Source organism: Gekko japonicus, unplaced genomic scaffold, assembly GCF_001447785.1.
Source record: "Gekko japonicus isolate JY-2015 unplaced genomic scaffold, Gekko_japonicus_V1.1 scaffold8, whole genome shotgun sequence".
In the NCBI taxonomy this organism is placed as follows: domain Eukaryota; kingdom Metazoa; phylum Chordata; class Lepidosauria; order Squamata; family Gekkonidae; genus Gekko; species Gekko japonicus.
Window position 1 is genome coordinate 1186485 of NW_015167057.1, and position 15238 is coordinate 1201722.

A 15238-nucleotide genomic window follows, 5' to 3' on the forward strand; every position below is an offset into this window, starting at 1 on the left:
CGGGGGGCCCCGGGGGGGGATGGCGGACGGGACCCCTGGCGCCCCCCCCCCGGGCTCGCCCCGGCCTGGGCCGCCGCCCCCCCACCCCGAAGCCGGCAGCCAGCTGAGTCCCCGGCGCCCCGCCTCGGGGGGCTCCACTTGCAGCAGCCGCGACAACTCGGCCGAGAGAGACCCCCCCGGCCTGGCCAGGGCCGCCCCTGCCGCCGGCATCATGAAGGTGGGTCCCGATCCCCAGCCCCTCCGTCCCCTCCCCTTTGGTACGTGCGTCGCTGGGTGTTTGCCTTCTCCCCCAGGGTTTCCCCAAAAAAATCCTTAATGCCATCCTAGGAGCGATCGCGACCCCCCCCCCACCCGTAACCGTGTCTGTCCTCATCTGACCTTCTAAATCCGAACCGAGGATCCGGGAGAGGCTCCAAACCCATCTGTCTTTTCTTCTACGAACCACAGTAAAAAGCCCCCTCCCCCGCCGCATTCTTCCCCTTTCCAAAATGCCTAGCCTTGGGTTTCCTGCTTGCCCGAGTACCCTTTCAGGATCTTCCGGCCTGTCATCAAAAAGCCTTCTGCGTATGCTCAGAGGTGCAGCAGTTGCTCTGTTTTTCTATTCTTTAGGGTGGAGGGGGGGACAGATTATGTGGGGTGGGTTTTTAATTCTTGCTCAAATTAAATTTCTCTCCTGGCTCCCAAATAATCTGAACTAGGTATCTAGTCATTTTCAGCAAGAGACCCGAATAACCCCACGCCCCCTGAAAAACGCTATATAAAAAAATATATCCCTGCAAAAAAGGGGCATCTTTTGGTGCTGTTTTCCCAGTGACTCTGAAGAAGATTCCACCCTACCACCACCCCCTGCCCTTTTCTGGTAGCATATTCAAAGTCACTTATGCTTTTTAACCTGTGGCAAAACACGAGTCCAGTGGCTAACAACATTTGTTCCAGTATAATCCTTTGTGACTCAGAGCTCACTTCATCAGATGCATGGGGAGTCCAGCAGATGTATTTATACTTCAAGCGGCAGCAAGCAGAAAGGCAGGGTCGGAGGGGATGTTACAAAAAGAGAAGCTGAGATTCCTGCTTTGTTTTGCTGCGACTCTCTCTCTCCACGTGGATTTAGCCTGTGCTGTTAAACTTGTAAACTGGCTGCTGAAACGCCACCTGTTCGCATATGCAACCATTACCTGATTTCTGGGAATGTTTGACTGCTGAATGGACAAAGATATGGCAGTCAAAGGGATGGGGATGTTTATATGTTAGTGAGGATCTGTTTGTGTGCGCAAGTTGTCGCTTCATGTCGTAGCAATCATGTGATGGATGTATCAAAGAGACCTGTTCACCCATTACCATGAACGCTTGTACATCCTGTATGGATGTTCATACGTTTGTAAGAAAGAGCCAGTATGCATTCATTTTACGAATGAAACCAGGGGCTGGTAAATATGGGGTCTAAATCACATGTTGAGCTGTATATGTGCCTGAATGTGACAGGAGAGTAACTCAGTACATGTGGAAAGAAAAATCAACCTACAGGCAGGTTGTACGCGCATTCCCTGTGACTGACAAAGGCTAGGAATTATTTACAGTGTCTCTATCCTGTCCCGCTTCTTAGCCATGTTGGTTTCCCAAAGCATACTTGTATGAACAGGGCCAAGCAGTTGGACAGATGGATCACACATGTAGAAGTAGAAGAATAGGTTTTTATACCCCGCTATTCTCTACCCTAAGGAGTCTCAAAGCGGCTTACATTCGCCTTTCCCTTCCTCTCCCCACAACAGGCACCTGGTGAGGCAGGTGGGGCTGAGAGAGTTCAGAGGGAACTGTGACTGGCCCAAGGTCACCCAACAGGCTCCATGTGGAGGAGGAATGGGGAATCCAACTCAGCTCTCCAGATTAGAGTCCGCCGCTCTTCACCACCACACCACACTGTATGCGTCTCTCTTGATTACTCTCACACTTGCGCCTGGTGCATGCATTCAGCATCTTCCATGTGGTTACTCAAGAGAAGATCTGGAGTTCCCAGCAGGGCTGTGGCCTGTCTAATATTGTGTAGAAGTGCTGATGTTGGCGTGGGCTGTCTCCACTGAGGGGCTTTTATATGATCCCTGCCATTTGCTCATTTTGTTCTTGTTCAGTGGCTGCAGTCGCGCCGACGGTAGTGGCTGTACATTCAGCCCTTCCCGTGGCTTGTGAAACTGGCACTTCTCTGTGGTGGATTGTTTGGGGCCCACTAATCATGCAAATCGGGTCTTTGAGATGGGGAACTGTACATGTGCACTGGCCCCCTTGAAAAAACCATTGCATTTCAAGCAGTGTGAAAATCCCATCAGTCGTGACCTATACCACAGACGTCGCTTGACTTTTACAGTCATCGAGCGCTTAACATGCATATAGGAGTCTGGACTGTTGTCAATGCACACTTAACGGGGCGAAGTAGTAATTCTAATTTGTGTTGGCTGTAGTGGATATGGAGCTCAGTAGGCGATGGGTGAAATAACATTGTTTGTGCAGTGCGGTGAGATAGGAACATCTCACAGGAATGATTTATGAGGTCTGTCAGTTGCTACTAGCCATGGTAACCAGAGGGACCCCCGTACCAAGAGGCAGCAAGGTTCTGAATGCCAGTGCGAGGAGGCAATACCAGGGGAAGGCCTCGGCCTTCATGCCCCGTTTATTGACCTTTCGGGACAATTGGTTGGCCATGGTGTGAAGCAGGATGGTGGCCCAGCAGGTCTGATCCAGCAGGGCTGCTCTTGGTGGGGGTGGAAAGGCCCCTCGGGTCACAGCTGACTTACGGTGACCCTGTCGGGTTTTCCAGGCAAGAGACGCTCAGAGGTGGCCGGCCGTTGCCTGCCTCTGCATCACGCCCCTGGTATTCCTCGGTGGTCTCCCATCCAAATATTAACCAGGGCCGACTCTGCTTAGCTTCTGAGATCTCACGAGATCAGGCTGGCCTGGGGTCTCCATGGCAGGTCAGACTCAGGGCCAGTGTTCCCTCTAAGTTGAGTTAGGGTGAGCTGGCTCACAGTTTTTCAGCCTCCGGCTCACAGCTTTTTGCCTTAGTTCAGGAAGGATGGCTCCAGAGCAAACTAATTTCTGCAGCAGCCAAATCGCCGGCTCACCACTTTAATGCCGGTCGCTCACAAAGTAGGATTTTTGCTCACAGGACTCCGCAGCTAAGAGGGAACCTTGCTCAGGGCTGCTGTTAGGATTTTGTGATTTTTAAGTAAAGGTAAAGGTTCCCTTGCTTGAAAGCCAGTCGACTCCGACTCTAGGGTTGCGGTACTCATCTCCGTTTCAAAGCCAAAGAGCCCGCGCTGTCCGAAGACGTTTCCGTGGTCATGTGGCCGGCATGACTAAACACCAAGGCGCACGGAACGCTGTTACCTTCCCACCGAAGTGGTACCTATTTATCTCCTTGCAATTTCTTGCTTTCGAACTGCTAGGTTGGCAGGAGCTGGAACTAGAGACGGGAGCTCACTCCGTCATGCGGCACACTCGGGTCTCGAACTGCTGAACTGTGATCTTTACAACCCTACATAAAAATAGGTCAGTATCAGGGGTGGATTAAGGCTCACTGGTGCCCTAAGCACTGACCAATCTTGGTGCCCCCCTCCTTTCCACACTGACCCCGTCCATTTTAGTTGTTGACCTGTCTGACCAGATATACAATGCAGGTTGCAGCAAAACAAACATTTATTCATATGATAACACAATATACTGTACAAACTAAGCTTTTCACCCTTTCCCCAACTTTGTAGTGCCCCCTTTGGCCCTGGTGCCCTAAGCACGTGCTGAGTCTGCTTAATGGTTAATCTGCCCCTGGTCAGTATCATACTCTTGTCAATGCGGGGGTGGGGGGACAGACAACAACTCTGAGAGTCGGTGGTTGGCCTAAGGCCAGTGTGTTGTAGTGATAGGATCTGGGAAACCCAGGTTCGAGTCTTCACCCTGCCGTGGAAGCTCGCCGGATGACCTCGGGTCAGCCGTGCACACTCTCGGCCTCACCCAGGGCTGTCGTGAGGCTAAAATGAAGGAGTGGAGAACCACGTGAGCCATTTTGAGCCTCCGTTGGGGAGAAATTGTGGAGGCCGGTGTGGTGAGTTCATGGCAAAAAGATCACCTTGAGAACTGGGACTTGTCAGCATCGTAGGACGGTCGCTTCATCACGGTGCTTTATCGGCAGCCATGAGAACGATCCCAGATTCAGAAAATGCAATACAGGGGTGTGAATGGGAGCATTTGGCATTGGCAGCACCCCTTACTTTAGTGTGTCTTCCCCTCCCTCCCTCCCTCCCTGCTGGCAGAGAGAAGTAACCGTGGCAGGTAGATCTTCCAGGGCATCTGGGTCAGCTAGCCGAGTCCTGATTGACTTCTCCTCGCCTGCAGGCCTCCCTGCCTCGGTTTCCCATTCTGGGGAGCCAGGGAGATGCCCAGTCAACTGGCTGTGCCCTCTCTTCTGTCTCGGCAGAGGCTCTCCCGTGGAAATGGCAAGAGTATATGAGAAAATCCCTGGAAGGCTTCGTTGACATTTTCCACGCTGCGATTATAGTCATAAAATTAGGCTGAAAGTCATCAAATCTGGCTGCCTGCTGGAGAGCCGAGCCATCTTGCGCACGCAGACACCCCCCCCACCCTCACCCCCGAAGCACACAGGCACGCGCTGGCTGCCGGCTGCTGCAGCATCTGGTCCTCCGTGCCCAGGATTGTCTATTCTGACTTGTGGCAGCGTTCAGGTTGCATTCGGACATCGCAGACAAGCCGGAGGGGGTGGTTTCGACTGACTGCGTTTTAATCCCATCCTTCTCCTCTATGGAGAAGGAAACTCACAGGGCGACCTTGGGCCAGTCACACGCTCTGAGCCTGACCTACCTCACAGGGTTGTTTTGAGGCTAAAATGGAGGAGGGGAGAATGACAGAAGTCACTTCCTGTGCCTGTTGGGGAGAAAGAAGAAGAGGAGATTGGATTTATACCCTGCCCTTCACTACTCAGGGGAGTCTCAGAGCGGCTCACAAACTCCTTCCCTTCCACACAACAGACACCCTGTGAGGTAGGCTGGGGTGAGAGAGCTCTGACAGAAACTGCTCTTTTTCAGGAACACCTCTTATCAGAACTATGGTTTGCCCAAGGTCATCCAGCAGGTGCAAGGGGAGGAGTGTGGATCCAAACCTGGTTCTCCCAGATCAGAGTCTGTGCACTTAACCACTACACCAAATATCCCAGAAAGGTGGGATATTATATGTTGTTATGAAGTTTGTATGTTATTAATCAAGCTTAAATAAACTTAAAAACTTTAAAACAAAAGAAAGGTGGGATATAAACGAAATTCATAAATAGCAAAGTAGGACCACCAGGTGGCCTCTGTGGCACTAGGGTTGCCATCTACCAGGTGCGGCCTGGAGGCCTCCCGCTTTTACAACTGGTCTCCAGACTACAGAGATCAGTTCCCCTGGAGGAAATGGCTGCTCTGGAGGGTGGACTCCATGGCCTTGTACCCTGCTGAGGTGCCGCCTCTCCTAAACCCTGCCCTCTCCAGGCTCCATCCCCCAAATCTCCAGGTCTCTACCGACCCAGAGTGGGCATCCCTAGGTGTGGTCCCCTCTTCCATGAGTTTTATCCTCACTCTGTGACCTTTGTGGGAGAGTGCAGGAGATTTGAACCTGGGTCTCCTTGACTGTGGGGGCCGCGGTGGCTCAGAGGTTAAGACGCTGAGCTGCAGACCGGAAGGTCTGTAGCTTGGCATTTCGAGACCCGAGTGCGGCATGACAGAGTGAGCTCCCGTTTCTGGCCCCAGCTCCTGCCAGCCTAGCAGTTCAAAAGCAAGGAGATAAATAGGTACCACTTTGATGGGAAGGTAACAGCGTTCCGTGCGCCTTGGCATTTAGTCATGCCGGCCACATGACCACGGAAATGTCTCTGGACAGCGCTGGCTCTTCAGCTTGGAAACAGAGATGAGCACCGCCCCCTAGATTTGGATCTGACTGGCTTTGGAGCAAGGGAAACCTCCTCCTTGACTGCAATCTGACATTCTAACCACTAAGCCACACTGGTGCCGGAGGTAGTTGCCGGGCTCATACATTCTCTCCCTCTGTGTGGTGCCCTGAGATGGAAGTCTTCAGTGGAGTTCCAGCTATCAGAATGAAAGCACTTTTGTAAGGAGAGTTAGTTACTTTGCCGGGAACCAAGACTCTTAATCAGGATTGGACTGTGGTCAAGAATTTCCATTTACTGGGAAAGAAGCAAACCTTCGTTAGCAAATGGGCCCACATATGAATGTCACAATGAATTGGAGTAAGTCTCAGGGGGAGAGTGCTCAGAAGTGCGGTAGTTAAACTCTTTCTTGCCGGTGGGAAAGAAATCGCTGTGTTTTGTAATGTCTGAATTGAGCCTAAATCATTCGGGGAAGGTCTTCCTCTGCCTGCCTGCCTGAGAGCCTTTAGCTGGGGGGAGGACTGTCCAGGGTTGAAGTCCCCCCCCTTCTCGTGAGTAGACAGAGCAGGTGCACTGCAGGAAACGGTGGACAGGTCTTGCAAACATTGCCACTCTGCGAGGGGAGCCAGACCTTTTCCAAGAAAGCCTTTGGTATCAGTATCCGTGAAGGATCTTGCCTCGCCTCTCCCCTCCCCGCTGCGAGGGGCTCTCGGGTTCCCGGAGGTTATTTCTGCCTTGTTTACCAGAGTCAAGGCCGTTCCTTGGAGAAGGGGCCAAGGCAGCACCCTTCGCAGGGCCAGTGGAGCTGGCGCCTCTCTTCTTGTTGTTAAGGGGCATTGGGCCTGGAAACAGTCGGTTGTGGGGAGCCGGTAAACATGGGGGGGAAGGCAGTAGGATTGCTGGCCTCCAGGCGGCACCTGGAGTGATGGTAGAAAGTGCCATCAAGACACCGCCGATTCACGGCAACCCCGTGGAGCTTTCAAGGCAAGAGACGTTCAGAGGCAATCTGCCATTGCCTGCCTCCCCATCACGACCCTGGTATTCCTTGGAGGTCTCCCCTCCAGATACTGGCCAGGGTTGACTCTGCTTAGCTTCCGAGTTCTGACGAGATCAGGCCAGCCTGGGTTCTCCAGGCCAGTGTGGTACCTGGAGATCTTCTGCTATTACAACTGATCTCCAGGCAACCGAGGCCCGTTCCCCTGGAGACAGTGGCTGCTTTGGAGGGTGGACTCTATGGCATGACACCCCACTGAGGACCCTCTCCTTCTGAAGCCCTGCCCTGCCCTGGTTCCCCCTCCCAAGTCTCCAGGTCTTTCCCAGCCCAGAGCTGGCAATCGTAGAAAGGCAGGCTTCCCAGCAATGCTCCCGCTAAGCTGCGGAGTCCTGTGAGCAAACATTCTACTCTGTGAGCAACTGGCATTAAAGTTGTGAGCGAGCGATTTGGCTGCTGCATCAATGAGTTTGGTCATATGGAGCAATGCTCCCTCTAAGCTATGGAGTCTTGTGAGCAAAAAAATCTGCTTTGTGAGCTACTGGCATTAAAATTCAATTTATTACGGGTCTATATGACCGAAGTCTTGACCAAAAGAGAATGCAAAAGGGGTAAAATAGGTACATAAAATTGACAGGCATTAAAATTGTGAGTGAGCGACTTGGCTACTGCATAAATTAATCTGTTCTGGAGCCCTCCTTCCTGAGCTAAGACAAAAATCTGTGAGCCAGATAGCTCACACTAACTCAGCTTAGAGGGACCCCATATCTAAAGGGCGGCTGCACCCACGTGTTCCCATGTTCTCAGCTGCTGGCTACTTGGGTGGCCCCCGTGGCATCGACCAGAGCCTGGTCCTTCTCCATCGCAGTCCTGCACTATGGAAAGGCCTCGCTGAAGAGGGGAGGGGAGTCCCCCTCATTGGAGAGCTTGATGGAGGCCTGTTTTGTCAGGGCTTTGGAGGGGGTGTGAACAGCAGGCATCTTTTAAGGAGGGGAGGGAGGTATCGGGGGGGGGCTTTAATCTGCAAAGTTTTGATTATGATTTGTAAGCCGCTTTGAGCCGAGAGGAAAGGTGGGGTATAAATGTTTGAATGCAATAAATAAATATGAGCAATGGGGTGGGGGGCAAAGGTGCCCCTTCACCTTTATGGCCAATGGTGTCACTCTTTCGGGGCTTTATTTGAATGGGGTTCAGCTCTGAAGCTGCACCAAACCCCAGCGCTCAGAACAGGTGAAACGATCAGTGTCTCTGAGCTTGTGCAGAAGTGGGTTCGCCAGGTCACTCCTGGCCACTGGCAGGGGATGGGGGGTGTAGGGTTGCCAGATCCAGGTTGGGAAATTCCTAGAGGTTTGGGGACAGAGCCTGGGGAGGACGGGGACCTCAGAGGGGTACGATGCCACAGAGCCCACCTTCCAAAGCATCCATTTTATCCAGGGAAACTGATCTCTGCAGCCTGGAGATTAGGTGTCATTCTGTGCTTAATTTCTAAAATAAAAACATCCTGGAGGTCAGGCGTATGGGCAAGTCTGGCCCTCGAGAGCCAGTTTGGTGTAGTGGTTAAGAGCGTGGACTCTAATCTGGGAGAATCGGCTATGATTTCCCCACTCCTCCACTTGCAGCTGGTGGTGTAACCTTGGGTCAGTTACAAGTTCTCTTAGAGCTGTTCTCTCAAGGGCAGTTCTCAAAAGAGCTCTCTCAGCCCCACCTACCTCACAGGGTGTCTGTGGGAAGGGGAAGAGAAGGAGATTGTAAGGCACTCTGAGACTCCTTCAGGTAGTGAAGGCGGGGTATAAATCCAATCTCCTCCTCCTCCTCCTCCTCCTCCTCTGGTAAGGACCCCTGTCTGGTTGCCAGTGTGCAGCAATGATCATTGTTCAGTGAGGAGGGAAAGCTTTCAGCTGTCATAACAGACAGTGGTTTTGGTTAAACCCAGGTTTTTGCAACAAACTCTAGTTGGTCTCCCAGATGTAAGCAACAAATCCTGGTTTGTTTGGGCTTGTCTGCATTCAGATGTTGCAGCTAACTGCGGATCAAACCACGGGCTTGCAGTCACATGTGAATACAACTGTCCTCTCAGGAACACACTTCAGTATTATTTCCTGTGTTCCAGACCTGGGTCCTGGCACTGAAAATGGGTCCCGAGGACAATCCCTAAGTGAAGCCCATCTCCATTGGGGGGATGCTTGTGAAAGGGCACTGTCTCATCTGAGCCTTTAATAACTGACAGGAGCCTGTCATCATCATAGACAAGGCAAAAAGGATATAGATATGTGTGTTCTACGAAGTCAGATAAATGATCTAGAAGAAGAAGAGAAGTTGGTTTTTATACTCTGCTTTTCTCTTCCCTAAGGAGGCTCAAAGCGGCTTACAATCTCCTTCCCTTCCTCTCCCCACAACAGGCACCTTATGAGGCAGATGGGGCTGAGAGAGCTTTGGGAGAACTGTGGCTGGCCCAAGGTCACCCAGCAGGCTTCATGTGCTCAAAGCAGCTTACAATCTCCTTCTCTTCCCCTCCCCACAACAGGCACCTTATGAGGCAGATGGGGCTGAGAGAGCTCTGGGAAAAGTGACTGAACCAGGGTCACCCAGCAGGTGTGGAGGAGGAGTGGGGAATCAAACCTGGTTCTCCAGATTAAAGTCCAGTGCTCTTAACCACTACACCACACTGGCTCTAGGCAGTCCAGTTTTAAATCGGAAATAAGTGGGGCTGTGGGAGAGTTGGGAATGTTTTGGGGCAAATTTTCTTAATTCAGACTTTTGTTTGAAAAGCAAGGGAGTAAAGCTGAACGGTAAAATTTTTGAATTGAGTGAGTTTCTACTTGTCCAAAAATTAGGGATCTCCAAGTTAAAGACACCGGGTCAGTCAGTTAACCATTGGCAATAAGTAAGTTGTTGGAGAGATTTCTGAAACGGATTAAATTGGCAAATGAGCAAAAATGATATTTCCGGAACAAGGAGCCACCTGCTTCCTTTGTTTTTCAAGAACAAGCCCATGCGTGGTCTCCATCTTAGAAGACACGTTCCTTCCTTTGTGTGATGGAAGGAGGAAGGCCCCGTGTCAGGTGGTGCTTCTTGTCAGCTGCAGTTTTTAGAAGGACTTTCGTTAAGAGTACTATGGCCCCGGTCATACGGGCCGGAAAATGCGGGGGGGGGGGGCGGGGCTGTTTGCCCCGGAGGAAAATAATGGGGGGTTGCGCGATCAGACGACCCATCGAGGTCCCATGGAGGTCCTGTGGTTAGGGGGCAGGTGCCGATCACACGATGATCCTGCAGCGCGCAAAGAAGTGGTGCGGCGCGATCACACCAGCAATCGCTAGGCGCCACTTCCGTGGCAAACGGGATGGATTTTTAAAAAAAACTGAAGTTTGAGCATACGCATGACTGAGCAATCGTATCTGCACATCCGAAGGTGGGTGGTGGGCTTACCGGAGAGGGCGACAGACGCTTCCGGACCCCAACAGAGCTCCGAGGCATAGCCAATGGAGGGGGAGGTGGGCCCCCTCATCACAGCTGCTCTAACCGCCTGCGCGACAGTGGCCAGAGGCGGCAAGCCTGGCTGCAGTGGGAGGGGGCCTCTTTGTGCGCATGCACCGTTGGGTGCTTGTGCGCATTCTGTGGAGACTTGGGGGAAAAAACCTGTTCGCAACGGGACATGGGCGCGCGCTGGATGCCACGAGATTCCACCGGAAACACGATCAGGCGTCCGCCCTTGCCCCGCGGTTTCCGGAAACTAGTATCTCGGAGGTACTAGTTTTTTACCCCGCATCTTCGGCGGGAAGCCTCGGGTTCGGCACGGGAGCTCTACGCTTCCCAGATGTGGTGGAGTGATCGCACACAGAAAATCCACCTATCTTCCATCTCTGTAGCGTGGTTAATGCTCCGTGTGACCGCAGCCTATGTGACATAAATCAGGATGGGTAGCCCTGTTACCAGGGGTCATTTCGTAGAAAAAGAGGTGCAGGAGCTCATTAGCATAACTCATTAGCATAACTTATTTGCATATGCCACGCCCCCTAAAACCACCGGAAGTGTGTCAGAAGGCAACACCCACCACTCAGGCTACACTGGACTGTTTTGGATTGCTAACTATTGGGGGGGGGGGGAACATGCTGATCTGCCCTCGCAGAGGAGGGAGAGCTGTACCTGAATAAAACCTGGTCTTAAAGGTGCCACTGGACTGTTTTGGACTGGGGGGCCGGGGGGGGGCTCTGCAACTTACCTGGCTGCTTCTTGCTCTGACTGAGGGCTGCTGGGAGCAGGGGGCGGGGCTTGTTGCATGTGCCCGCCCCCTGGGCTCTTTACTGCCAGAGCTCCGCTCCTGTGCGCTCTGGCAGGAAATGACCCCTGCCTGTTACTAGTCTGTCTGTAGCAATAAGATGGGTAGACTATAGCAACAGAAAAGAGGAAGAGTCCAGTAGCACCTTAAAAACTAACAAAATCTGTGGCAGGGGAGGGGCTTTCACGAGTCACTGCTCACTTCTTCAGATACAGCTAGAATCTGAAATCCCTCCACTCTCCAGTTATAAGGACAGATGGACTCACATTCTAGTTGTATCTGAAGAAGTAAGCAGTGACTCGTGAAAGCCCCTCCCCTGCCACAAATTGTGTTAGTCTTTAAGGTGCTGCTGGACTCTTGCTCTCTTCTACTGCAGTGTAAGAGTTCTCCATATAAAGAAAAAGTTAGTACATGCATGCCGGCCGGGGGGGGGGGAGATCACGTATAAAATTCAAAATATGGAAGTGCAAACCTTTGCCAGGCTTTGCATGTGGGTGGAATTTAGGTTTATCTGGATTAGTGGCATGAGACCCATTTTCTGGATCTCGGGCAAAAGCCTTTTCCAAGAAAGAAAACTCCCCTTTGGCTGGAGGTGCCAAGGGTTCAACACTGGTGAAAACGATATGCCCCTGCGTGAGATGCCCCATTTGGGGAGGCTCTGTAACGCTGTAGCCGGCCTTGGTAGAGCGTTAACTTGTGCGTGGGCATGTGCTGGACGTTCAGAGGGAGGTGCCCCCCGTAGGTGTGTGTGCGTTTCTAAAAGCAGCCTTTTTAATTGTGTTTGCGTCACAGTTGCTCTTCTGCAGAATAGGTTGCTGTCAGCTGAGACCCGCCTTCTTGCTCCTTGCGGACTATTTTAAGCGCTGATCGCTTGGGTGCTATTAATACGGGGTGTGTGGGCTGCGCTTCCCCCCTTCCCCCCCCTTCGCTTGCAAGGCCTTTCTTGTGCACCTTGGGAGGGTGGGAAGGAAGGAGTTGTCTTTGAGTGATGTGTTTGGAAAGGCTAACTGGAACCCACCGAACTGCAGGGAGAAGCTTTGTGAGTGCCTGGGGGATGGGGGGATAAGGGGAAATGGAAGCATCAGCGTATCCTGAGGTGGGGCGGCTGCTGGGGGTTGCCCCACTGCCACAGAGTCCCCCAGCCCCATGCCACCACGAAGGGACCTGCAGGTAGTGTACAATGGGGACACTCCTGGAGGGCACTGTGGTGGGGTTGCCATCTGCACACACCCATCAGTACTATTGAGAGCCAGCGTGGCGTCGTGGTTAAGAGCGGCAGACTCTAATCTGGAGAACCGGGCTTGATTCCCCACTTCTCCTTCACCTGAGGCCTGCTGGGTGACCTTGGGCCAGTCACAGTTCTCTGAAAACTCTCCCAGCCCCACCCGCCTCACAAGGTGCCTGTTGCGGGGAGAGGAATTAATAGGTGGCAAGCGAGACTTTAAGGCTTTAAGGCAAGAGACACTTCAGAGGTGGTCTGCCTTTGCCTGCCTCTGTGTCCCGCCCCTGGTATTCCTTGGGGATCTCCCATCCAAATACTAGCCAAGGCCGACCCTGCATAGCTTCCGAGATCTGATGAGATCAAGCTAGCAAAGGCAATTGTAAGACACTTTGAGGCTCCTTAAGGTAGAGAAAAGTGGGTATAAAAACCAGCTCTTCTTCATTGGGGAAAGGACATACTGTCAGTAGGAAGGCTGACAAATGGCCAGGAGAAGGAAGGACATGTAGGCAGGCAGGGGTATGGGTTGCTGAAAGAAAGGCATGAGTGGGAGTCCTGGTGGTGGTCAGAGGAGGAGGGGGGCTCTGGGTGGTCTGCTTGGTGCCCCCCAAATACCTGGCACAGGGCCTGCCGAGTGTGTAAGCTCCACTCTTCTGATAGCTAGGAGCTCTCCTTACGGAGTCCTAGGTTACCGTTTGGTGTGGTGGAATGGTTTACGCATCACTCCTCAACTGGAGAGATCTGCGTTCGATTCCTAGCTCAACCTCAGTAACCACTACCTTTCAGCCTAACCTACATAGGCAAGGAGGATGAAAAACCCCAGTCCTTACCAATGCTCTGTCTAAGCTGCGGAGTCTTGTGAGCAAAGATTCTACTTTGTCAGCCACTGGTATTAAAGTTGTGAGTGAGCCATTTGGCTACTGCCAATTAGTTTGCTCTGGAGCCATCTTTCCTGAGCTAAGACAGAAATGTGTGAGCCAGAGGCTAAAAATCCATGAGCTAGCTCAGACTAACTCATCTTAGAGGGAACACTGGTTCTTACATCCTGTCCTGAGTTCTGTGGAGAAAGGCTGGGGTACAGATTTGATAAAATAAATCTGAAAGGGGGTGATTGGCTGATTTGCCCAAAACAGGACCGCCCAGTTGTTGACTCGAAGCTGCAGGAGAGCAGATCAGTCCGAACCCAACTTGCTGCTTCAGAGCTGTCTATTTAAGGCTTTTCGGTCGGCTCCTGAGTTTCTGTTCTGCTAACGGGGCAGTCCTCCTCCCGTGCAGGGGTCCAACCCGAGGCCTTCTTGTTTTCCAGATGAGAAAGCGATGCGGAAATATTCAGACTACCTTCGAGGCCACCCGGTGAGACCAGGACAGGGTTGAAGGGTTCGTTCTGCCGGTCCCTGTCTCAGATGCTGGAGTTGGGTAACAACACTTAAAGAAGAACAAAGTTTGAGTCCACTTTAAGACTAACAAAGTTTTATTCAAGGTATAAACTTCTTGTGGGCATGCACACTTCTTCGGACACAAGCATGCATGCACGCAAAAGCTTATACCTAAACTACCAACATCATTTCCCCTTGAGAAAGCGTCAGCGTCAGAAGGTGGACTCATCACAGTGCTTGAGTCCAGTGGCACCTTTAAGACCAATTTTCTTTTTATTTATTTATTTTATTCTACTTCTATCCCGCCCTCCCCGCACGGCAGGCTCAGGGCGGGTTACATCAGATTTAATAAAAATACAATATATAAAATACGAAGGAATTGGTAAAAATACAATTAAAACACTAATAAATTACAACTATATTCTTCAGCTGGTGCAGTTGTCATTAGAATTAGGCCTCACTGATGCCATCTCTGGTAAGCAGTTCTGACCCACTGAGGGGAGGCCCAGGAAAGAGGGAGGGATGTCCGTCACCCTAGTTAAAAGCCTGGTGGAAGAGCTCCATCTTGCAGGCCCTACGGAACTGTAAAAGGTCCTGCGGAACTGTAAAAGGTCCTGCAGGGCCCTGATCTCGTATGGGAGCTCATTCCGCCAGGTAGAGGCCAGGGCTGAGAAGGCCCTGGCCCTAGTCAAGGTGAGACGGACCACCAGAAGGTGTTTATTGGCAGATCGTAAAACCCTTTGGGGCTCATAGAGGGAGAGGTGGTCAAAAAAAGTTTTATTCAAGATATAAGCTTTCGTGTGCATGCACACTTCTTCAGATCCAAGTATGCGTGCAAACAAAAGCTCATACCTTGAATTAAACTCTGTTGGCCTTAGAGGTGCCACTGGACTCAAACTTTGTTCTGCTGCTTCAGACTAACACGGTTACCCCCCCCCTGAATCTATCAACACTTGAAAGAGTCCCCATAGAAAACGGGCCGTCTAATCCAAACCAAGACACGCATTAGAGGCACTCTTTAGAGTCCCCAAAGGTACTGCTGATTTATCCACACTCCCCAGCCGTGACTGTAGGCGTACCATCATAATGCGGGCAGCGTGCGTAGAGATGGCTTAATTAAAAGGCGTTTTCACAATTGGGCCCCTAAATTGCTTTGCAGTCATTGCCGTCACCCTGCGGACTGACGCACGTCATCCCTGTCTGTGAGTGACAGCTGACGCCTCCCTGCAGAGATTCATCGTCCCCCCCCACCACCACCACCACCTGCAGCTCTTCGAAGAGAGAACCGGGCCTTACCCCCATCATGAAAGCCTGCATTCTCTAAGGTGGCAGAGATCAGACAGAGAAGGATGCATTTGCCAGAGGTTTCACAGGTGGCTGGAAAAGGGTTTCGGGCCTAAAAGGTGAACACAGTTTGATTCTCCAGCTGGGTCCTCAGCCAGATTTCAAAGGC

General features: G+C 51.9%; 1 protein-coding gene across 2 annotated transcripts in view; it reads left to right on the plus strand.

Moving 5' to 3' along the window:
- The first annotated feature begins 27 nt into the window (after positions 1 to 27).
- LOC107111492 (inactive phospholipase C-like protein 2) overlaps positions 28 to 15238 on the plus strand; it is a 50376-nt gene continuing 35165 nt past the window's right edge. Inside the window, exons 1-2 of one of the 2 annotated variants that reach the window (XM_015412457.1) lie at positions 28 to 217; positions 14945 to 15188. Coding sequence is in view for 1 of the 2 variants with exons in the window: in XM_015412456.1 (XP_015267942.1) it covers positions 212 to 217 (6 nt within the window). In the remaining variant the exon portion in view is untranslated. The remainder of the gene's footprint in view (positions 218 to 14944; positions 15189 to 15238) is intronic. The other variant, XM_015412456.1, reaches the window with a different exon arrangement.